Source organism: Anopheles darlingi, chromosome 3, assembly GCF_943734745.1.
Source record: "Anopheles darlingi chromosome 3, idAnoDarlMG_H_01, whole genome shotgun sequence".
In the NCBI taxonomy this organism is placed as follows: domain Eukaryota; kingdom Metazoa; phylum Arthropoda; class Insecta; order Diptera; family Culicidae; genus Anopheles; species Anopheles darlingi.
In genome coordinates, this window is record NC_064875.1 from 69,981,639 (window position 1) to 69,990,967 (window position 9,329).

At 44.5% G+C, this 9,329-nt stretch overlaps 3 protein-coding genes across 9 annotated transcripts in view; 1 reads left to right on the top strand and 2 right to left on the bottom strand.

Annotated features, from left to right (window-relative positions):
* Positions 1-15: 15 nt before the first annotated feature.
* On the bottom strand, positions 16-1,211 carry LOC125956881 (uncharacterized). The gene is made up of 3 exons (XM_049689148.1): positions 1,111-1,211; positions 276-1,052; positions 16-153 (listed from the first exon to the last, which is right to left on the bottom strand). Exons 1-3 carry the CDS (start codon positions 1,147-1,149, stop codon positions 97-99), a joined length of 873 nt encoding a protein of 290 aa, XP_049545105.1. The 5' UTR covers positions 1,150-1,211; the 3' UTR covers positions 16-96.
* A 526-nt stretch (positions 1,212-1,737) lies between these two features.
* On the top strand, positions 1,738-2,526 carry LOC125956897 (ARL14 effector protein). Its single transcript, XM_049689170.1, has 2 exons — positions 1,738-1,928; positions 1,992-2,526. The coding sequence occupies exon 2, from the start codon at positions 2,074-2,076 to the stop codon at positions 2,524-2,526; it is 453 nt and encodes a 150-aa protein (XP_049545127.1). The 5' UTR covers positions 1,738-1,928; positions 1,992-2,073.
* Positions 2,527-2,768: 242 nt separating this feature from the next.
* Positions 2,769-9,329, bottom strand: part of LOC125956845 (diacylglycerol kinase 1) — a 62,113-nt gene continuing 55,552 nt past the window's right edge. For all 7 annotated transcript variants that reach the window (XM_049689076.1, XM_049689078.1, XM_049689077.1 and 4 more), the window contains 4 exons: positions 6,954-7,109; positions 6,649-6,865; positions 6,392-6,573; positions 2,769-6,294 (listed from right to left, as the gene is read on the bottom strand). In XM_049689076.1, the coding sequence (XP_049545033.1) occupies positions 6,205-6,294; positions 6,392-6,573; positions 6,649-6,865; positions 6,954-7,109 (645 nt within the window). In that variant the 3' untranslated portion in view covers positions 2,769-6,204. The remainder of the gene's footprint in view (positions 6,295-6,391; positions 6,574-6,648; positions 6,866-6,953; positions 7,110-9,329) is intronic.

Here is a 9,329-nt window from a genome sequence, read left to right on the forward strand (position 1 = left end):
ACCAGTTATTCCGTTGTGTATCACGAAGCCTTTATTTCATCGTCTGCTGTTGATAGTTTGGTGGCATAAAAAATAAAGCATCGAGGTGTTAAGCTCTCATTTCGTAATCGAACCAACTTCCTGCGTATGCGTAGCCCATTCCGTGCGCACATACTTTCCAAGTAGCACATACGGTCCAGATTGATGAGATTTTCACAAACAATCTGCAAGGATCAGAAAAAACGAACGTTACATTCTCCAAAAACCTACCCAAAAGGACACAAGCACTTACTTACCTGGACACAGGTTTGAAGACATTCGATGTATTCCGAAAGCCGATCTCCGTCGGGATACTTGCTAAGCAATACCTTCAATTTTTGTCGATGAGCATCCGTCCACTCCGCTTCCTCTAGTGACCCATTAGATTCCTTTTGAAGGATGAATTGCTTCAGTAAATCATCCCTCGCCAGTGCATTCGGTATCAGCTTCACTTTGCCAACCTTTACTGATTCTCCGTCATTCAGGATAGCATCCACAAGACCTCGGTGAAACATGACTTGTCCGTGATGCTGATGATCCTTGACGGTCAACGTTTTCCATCGTGCAGCAGTCTGTTGGCTGGCCAAGCGTAAGAAGGATCGACTAATAAAATCTCCCTTTACGAAATCCAGCGCAGCTGCTAATTCCTCACTGAGCGGGACATTGAGGAACGTTTGTCCGTCTGACTTGAGCATCATTTTGTGATAACAACACGGCATGATGATCAGCTCTTGGATGGTTGGGCAGAGTACGAAGTGTCGCATCGCCAAGACCGAAAGATCTGCACAAGCATGCAATCCGACAATCGTCGCGGTTGGTGAGGACTCGCTGGGGAAATATTTAGCAAGCGTATCCTGAAGATAGAAGATCGATTCTTCGCCTATTAAGTGAGCCAGGTACCGGACGGCTTCCTTCGAGGATGGATAGAGTACGCTCTGACGACGAAGACTAGTTTCTACCCGCTGCGGATTGCCTTCGACACCCAGCACCTTCTTCTGCCCGTGCCTTTCGTGCAGGTGTTGACTAAGGTATCCCTAAAACGGCACAATCGGTGTTATTCTTAGTTAGTTCCTAGTTGGCACAAAAGCTTACCAATCCGCTTCCATACTCGATAAAAACATCAGACCGCATCCCGGAGCGTGTTCCGATGAAAGATTCGAAACAATCTATTTCGTAAAACTTTTTTATCCCAATTCCCTTGGGAGCATTCTTGGGGACTCCCGCTCCTTCATGGCGATCGTACTCCACGAACAAATTGTTGCGCTCCAAGAGAAAATCTCGAAAAGAGGCTGACCACGAGTCGGAAACGTATCCGAGCGGAAGACGGTTGAATTCATCAGGTGTTGCGGAATTCAGATCGTGGATCCAATCACGGGGAAGTATGTCCAGCACACCTTTCCTGATAAACTGGGTGTTGTTGAAGCAGAATATCCACTTGTACTTTTGCAGAAATTGAGTTGCTCGCACAAAATACGCCCGATAATCGAAAGGATCGGAAAAATGACCGGAAAAACGGTTTTCCATCGTTTTGTTTTGATTACTGATTTTCGCCAGTGTTGCCAGCACTAGTCAAGTCAAAGCTGTCAAAACTGCGGTCTGCAAGAATACAGTGATAATCCGAAAAATATAAGCATTTTATCCAAAAAAAACTGCAAAATTTTCATAAAAATGATAATTTTGAGAGAAAAATGGGCTGCAAAGCACTGTGTTGTTGTTTTGGTTAAAAATCACCGAAAAACGTTGGAAATTTTTATCTTTTTTGAACAATTTCACGCGATCTCAGAGCAAAATAGTTTTAATTTGCAACTGCCGTATTCATTTCTGTTGGAAAAGTGCCGAGAAAAAGGCCGAAAAAGTGGAGCGCACTGAAATCTGCGGCCGCAATCCGTGACAGACTTGGCCAGGAACCGGTAAGTTTTAAGGTTCGTGATTCTGCAGGATCTTTTGCACTAACGGTCGAATTCTCCTTCCAGTCGTTTTAAGTTACCAAACGGACAGAAAAGATTACACCTAAACGCACTAGCTAGCACCCGGTCAACCGAGGGTAAAATAATCATGAGTGAGAGTGGAGATTCGTTTAATCCGGAGATTGATCCCACGCCCAGCAAGATGCAACGACGGAAATCACGAGGCACCCGGAACCTGCTAGAAGATAACTCCAAATTTCTGGCCAATTTCGATCCCGGAATTTCACGGCGCGAGAAGCGAAAGCTGGCCCAGATTATTCCTTTGCAACAGACGGAAACAAGAAACAGAAAATCGAGTCTGTACAACGAACAGGGATGGCTGAGAGAAAGCAGAAGGAACTTGTGCGATTGTCTGGACTTTACCTGCCCCGGATGCCACTTCCCTTGTCCGTCCTGCGACAGCGCAATGTGTGGTCCCGTCTGTCGCCGCAATCGGCGCTGGATGTATGAGCAGATTGTCCACGATTCAAAGGAGAAGATCATCACGAACGAACTGATCAAGAAGAACACCCCGCCGCAAAAGCATCCGGTGAAGAATTAATTGTTTATTTCCAGGGGGTTTCGCGTAATTGTACATTATATGATAGGTAATAAATTAAATGGATCTCGCCACGTTCACCCGGTTCCTCAAATACTGGTTATGTATGACTCGCCATTATGGCTACGCATGAGTTTATACAGTAATCGATACTAAGTACAGCCACGGATTCGGTGAGTATGGCCACTAGTTAATGAGTAGTTGTTCTTTGGTATGAAAATGCACTTGTACTCGCCCGAGAGCAACTATTATGTACACAGCAATACGACGATAGCAATGATTTCTTGTCTGATAACACTCACATGGCCACCATGAAAACGATATCGATCGCTAGACTTCCTTTTTTATACAGAACGGACACCAACGGTAGTCCGTTCCGAAAATACATTCATGCCTAAAATATATGTCCCATAAAAGTGTGATCACTATGTCTGCCAGAGGATCGCGTGGGGGGAAAGGAGGGCTTCGTGTCTTAGGTGTGGCCGGTAGGGTAAGCTGTATATATGGTTTGGTTTCGTTTGGTTTAAATTCTTACAAGTGCCCCGTTTGGTCCGAATGTTTGTGTTTGGTTTGTAGGCATAGTTACACCATTAATTACAATTCTGTCCTTCTTGGGGCTCCCGGGATTTCCCTTTCCCATGGCTCTTCCCTTGTCTTATCGCTAGCCTTAAAAACGAAACAACTTAATGCACAGTGTGTATCGCGTAAAGTGTCCTTTTTTCTCTTACTGCACCTTAGTATGGATAGCTACAATCAACAACAGTTATACTGCATGATCAATATTTGCTTAGCAAGGTTCCTAGGGCGCAATTTATGCATAACGTACGAGGGGGTACCGATGAATAGATAAAAATATTCCCTCTTATCAGACAGGAAACCACTTCCACTTCACCTTATCTACACGGGCTATCCTTAGAAGATAATCTCATCTGAATTATTAACAGTTTGTATGTGAGCTTCGCGATCACACCAACAGGCAAACACGTGTGCCACCGTTTTCTAAACTACACAGGTCAGATCGTTCGTTCCTCGTGAATATTAGAAGGATGTTTCTGGATAGATTAAAATGTCTTTTTATACATGTCGAGATCGCGTTGCTTGCTTCAGCATACTTCATCAGATCCGATTTGTATAAAAAACAGCATTAGGCCTCAAACTACTGCTCTTCGGCGCACACACGTGCAAAGGGCCACTAGTGTGTCCACTACGCACGTTGTGTCCGAGAATGACGATTGGTTTAAAAGTATATTTTTTGTTTGTTGATTTTCTATCAAGTAATATCCGTCGGCTCAGTTCGACATGTTCCGGATCGTTCGTGTGAATATGATCCCTAGGACACAGATACAGAGATGTAAGTGATCGAACATTTCGAATGATGCGAATAGATTAGGTAGATTACAAGAAACGATCAGCTTCTTCTCCAACATGCCCGACCTTTGTAGTAGTGTGTACCTTTCTACCGTTAAGTACGTCTCTGTAAGCTAGTTTATGCGGATTGACTAGTTCCGTTTCGTGTTTTTTCTCTATCCTTTTGCTAGCTAAGTATTGGGGTACTGTCGAGCGTCGAGAGAATACCGTTTCGTAAATCCATCTAGGTTGGTGTCTAAATTCATCTTAAACTAGAATGAGTGTCGCTATAGTTGCACTCGCTACATCTTAGAGTCTACTTTAGAATTTGAGTTGTTTATTATCATATATCATTATTCGTTTTTGCCAGCTTACCACGTGTTTGCCACTTAATACCAGGCGACAGAGCAGAGCTACAGTTAGGCATGTCCACCGCGGATTTGCTGTAGGGCGTCAGCCAGAGATGTTTCTCTGGCGGTTTTTGAGATTCTTCGTTCTTATTTTGATTAGCGGTTTTTAATCTTTACTGTTAACTGCTACTGTGGTGTTTGTTTTGCTTTTTTCTCTTCTCGAAGCAAAAAACAAAAAACTGTACTAACGCAACTGAAGCAGCTCTAGAAATTAACTATATCTTTTATGTTCCGTTGATGGCGATGATCATGATTAACGTGATGATGAGGATGATTAAGGTGCCCTATTGAGCCAGTGCTACTCCATTGTGATCTTCAAACCATTGTGATTCTTCTCCATATGCTATTCAATGACTGGTTAATGGTATCAGGGTATCGAGAATATCATTCTAATGGAGATAGCTCTAGCGACATATTAATAATCTCTTCCTATTACGAACCCTCACGGTTCGAGAACGAACGATTTCGTAATGATCGCACTAGAATAATCTATTTCAAAAGTCGATATTTTTTGGTTACTAGCCATGCTTCATTCATCTAACAGATACAGCTATCCATATTAGGTGGCCATTCAGGTGGAAAGCCATTCACGTACGGGTTTTATGCTAGCTTTACATTTCTCTGAAACACTTTTCCCCGGATTCACTTCGAATGTGTACGATTTGAATCGGTCGGAAGCAGGAACGAGGTTTTTAAACGACTATGATATCCTTTCGGAATTGTTTTCTGGTCTGCAAGATATGTGTTTGTATAGTGTTTCCAAAAGAAAAAAAATTGGTTCTCTAAGTGGTAGTTGCTTCCATCGTTCCGGCTCCGCAAACCTTTTCAAAACCCTCACCTCATCGAAGGATTCACTTTTAAGAATATTTAAAGCACATGAACCAGTCAGCTTAGTATGCGATCGTTCCCTTTCTAGTCTAGATTTGTACGCGAAGGCGAGTTGTAGCCGAGTGCAGCAACAACTCGTAATTCGCAAATTAATTGAATTCCCGATTCCTGTATTAATTAATCCGTATGTTTAATCTAACTATCTCCGCACACCATTGCCTTTTGCTCGAAACAATGAACGATGAACGATGCAACAACGCATAACAGTGACCGATGACCGGGGGGTGGATAGAACGATACATAGACAACGATAATACCTTTTGCTTTCTCATCTTATACTGCGAGAGATTCACTAAGACCTTAGATGCCTCTAGAAATGGTCTAAACGAATCAACATACGCACGTGCTCACACAGTTTCGCTTATGCATTCCGCAAACACACGTACACGCTTAATCGATAGACAGATTCAGGAAAGAGAGCTACAGACACGCGACGCGAAATATCGATTATTGTTCCGGTTAGAATGATTATGTTAGTTGTCGCTACACACGCGCATACACTGACTGTAGTAGATTTAGGTAGTGACAGTGTTCCTTACTTCTCGGTTAATCATCGTTAAAGGTACTTAACATTGGTCTTACATGGTGATAGAGTAGAAATAGGGTGTAAAGTATGGTTTGTGTGAAATGTTCAAGAGAAGATAACCTTTCGTCCGTTCCTTCACATGGGGGGGGCATCGTGGCACACCGGAAGTGCACCGGAATTGCTGTGAGAACAAGGGCTCATTGTGTCGCAGCAATCCCAGGGCAAAAGTGATGCCAACGTGTGGAGACAAATGGAGTGGCATCTTCACGATAGTACGGTTTCACTAGCAAATAAACTGACACTTAGATAGACAGGTGCGTAGGTGTAGTAGGTATTGGTTCGTTACATTAAAGCTGTTCCGTAGAATTCATCTTCCTTGCGAGACGATCAGAAACCGATCTGTTCCGTTCGATGATGGATGAGGCGGCTGGCAGGCGGTTGCACCGGTGAAGAGCGCGGTCACTATTATGCCTCACTCGGAAGTGCATCGGAGCTAGCCTTCCTTGTGAGTCATCTCTTCAGGAAGCTGAAGAATCCGCTACCTTTCTCCGAACGTGGTGCCATCAGCATTGGCACCTGGTTCTTGTGCGTTAGTTTGATCTGGATGAAGGAAAAGTGAAAGGGCAGCAGAGAGTTGTTTAGTATTTCCCCCGAACGGAACGAATTCCCTAAATATTTTCTTCTTCATCGTCGTTACCGTGCATGGTCCTTGCATCCAGGGTTCACCGTCGATTTGCATCGGGAAGGTTTTCTTCGTAGTAATGACGACTTCGCTGCACTGGGCTAACCGTCTCCCGGAAGCACGCAACCCCGTCCGTACCTGGCCCATATGTAGACAGTTTTCCAGGCCAATCACTTCGATCTTACGATCCCCAATGTCTGGAAAGCAGAATGAAAGGAACGCAGGTGTTGCTGTGAGGACGCAAGAGGTAAGCGGACTTCCGCTTCACTTACCTTGAATGGCGATGGATAGATCAACCGAGTTGAAACTGTTGGCCGACAGTTCCTTGTCCGAGCTTTTCAGCTTCTTCCGGAACGGACCCTTCCGCATACGCTTCTGGGACAGATGCTCACCCCACAGGTTGGAGCCACCGTGCGTGTAAGGGATGTTTAGCAAGGCGATACCCTGTAGCTGAGGACCATTCGCTAGTTCCAACGAAACACCGTCACACTGGAAAAGTGTGAACAAGAAGAAGAAGAATCGCATTGAACAGGCTGCAATGTCGTTCCAGAGTCCGAAGTGCAATGCCCACACTCACCATAATATCGAGATTCTCGTGTAGGTTCTTGCACGACGCAGCGAACGTTTCGGACGTGGCATACTCAAAGTACCAGAGCTTATTCTTCATGCGGCTGTTGAATTTGTGAGGATTTTTCTCCCGCTCCAGGTGAAACTTTACGCAAATGGCAGCATCCTACAGAAGGGAGTAAATGGTGATAGGTATAAGCCGATGTGTAAAAACTGGCACAAAATATCTACCGAGTGTCTACTGGTTGTCGTTAAAGTATCGCACTTTGCTTTATCTTTAATGGGGAAAGCGCTCGTTTAGTCGTTTGATGAGATAATGGGCTGATAGCGACACTTTCGAATCAATTGAACGAGCTACGCCAGCCACCGGAGGTTAAAAGTTCATTTAATAGCTTAATTCCGGTTAAAGTCCAGTACAGCGTACCGTGGCAGTGGCTTCGTTTTTAATTACGAAAATTAATTTGATTACGTTCCTTGCGCTCATGGTGTACGGAAGAGTTTAATAAGCGTGTGAAACATTCGCTCACAGAAACAGGTGAACACGAGAGGTGAACACCCAAACGCTTCCCTGCTCTGCTCCCTGCTAATGGTTTTCATTTGCTTGCCATGCCATTCCACCTGTCGGGCGCAATCTTAAGAACAACCGGAAAACGGCCACTCGTAGAGAAGCGGAAAGGTCGTATGCATGCACTGTACAGCACATTCACTCAAGGACGCTTTTGTCGACATACAGCTATTAAAATTGCTCGAAATAAAAAGAAATGATTACATGGAACAGTAAAAATGCAATTTGCTTTTCCGATGCAAATGGAGGCGCCAGTACTTTTGGAGAATGGAGGCGCCAGTACTTTACAAAACAAAAATCAAAGAACTTTTGAAGAACAAAAACTCTTCCATCCGAAAGCTCACGCAACTGAATCTACAGATTCTGGCACAATCGCGCATTGAATAGATCAGTGACCTAAAGTTCGAAGAATGTAAAATAGTTTGATGTTCTTCCTGTTCCGCACGGAATAGTAAAGGTACGATTGCCGGAAGACGCTTATCGTGCTCTGCGCCGGTCAGGCCGGCCCCAAAAATGCTTCAGAACGCATTGTTTGTATGCTAATTCGTAGACCACATACAAAAGAGACCGGAGGTAAAGATGGCCGCCATTAGATTAAAGACCACGCTGCTGTTCGTGGTAGGGGAAGGAGCGTAAATTGGAAGGCCGAGTAAGAAGTTATTTATGGACGAGCTGAACCGTTGGGCTTTCGCCGGAATCGGCAGGATTTACTGGTAAACTGGTCGAAACGTGTTGCTTATGCAACTTTGATTGGATTGGATCACGGTGGTATGTTGAAGCGATTGTTAAAAACATTGTGCAACGCCCCAAACGAGGAGCGGTTGGACAGAAGCTGGTGCTATCAAAAGAGGAGCCCCGTGGAAGGCGCTGCCACAGTGAGCGGTCACGGAATTGAAACGCTGACTGCATGCAACTCCTGCTGTTATTTATGTCCGTCACGGTTCAACACTCCCGCGATTTTGGTGAATATTTTAATAAACTTTACATTTTACGATTCGGTTCGTGAACCCCAGTGGCAGCCACTGTGGACACTTCACACTGGGGCGATGTGCTCCGGGAACCGAAACCAACCGGAAGCGGAAAGTCATTAATTTTACTCATTTGTCTCCGCTAAGCCAAGCGTTGTGTGGTCTGCTTTTTTGGCATTATTAGGATGATAGCGTGAATCGGATCGATGGCGCATTTGCCACAAAGTTGAGTTCCTGTTTCCATAATAAATCCCACCGAGCTGATGGAACTGAAAAAGCAACGTCAGCACGACGGATCGGGGACACGGACTTTGTTGCACATTGAATTGGTAAATCAGAGTTTCACAGAGTTTTAATACGATTTTGAATCGATGTACGGCTGAAAAAGTTGCATCCATTATTCAACGCACACACACAAATACTTCAAATACCAATGCTCGCATACAACACTTGTACAAAGCGTTGCTGCTCGGAGGGAATGGTGTACACCATCCGTGTTCCCATCATAAAATATGCAGCTTAATTCACGCCATAAACTATGTAACACTTGTAGCGAGGGCCGCGGAGTACACAGAACAAACATACTTCACGAGCATAAGGTACCCGGTGGTCGCTGGTACTGCTTGAGACGACTCGACTCGTTGCTGGCTAAGTTCATTTGATGCTTCGCTTCCCCTATACTAAGCAGAGATGGAGGGAAAGAGGATGTACTTCCTTGGGTGCGACAACAACTGCATCTGTTTGGCTGTTGAATAATTAACAGCAGAGAACAGCAGAGAACAAAAGCAAACGAGGTACGAGTGTCAAGACTATGACATGTTTCTGTATCAGCAGGTTCTAAGAATAGTGAGTA

Excerpts from the sequence above, each read along its gene's own strand:
- LOC125956897 (XM_049689170.1), top strand. The coding sequence starts at position 2,074 with ATGAGTGAGAGTGGAGATTCGTTTAATCCGGAGATTGATCCCACGCCC.
- LOC125956881 (XM_049689148.1), bottom strand. The coding sequence starts at position 1,149 with ATGCGGTCTGATGTTTTTATCGAGTATGGAAGCGGATTG. Across the intron at positions 1,053-1,110 it reads TCGAGTATGGAAGCGGATTG|GGATACCTTAGTCAACACCT; the intron begins GTAAGCTTTTGT and ends GTGCCGTTTTAG. Across the intron at positions 154-275 it reads GTCTTCAAACCTGTGTCCAG|TATGTGCGCACGGAATGGGC; the intron begins GTAAGTAAGTGC and ends CTACTTGGAAAG.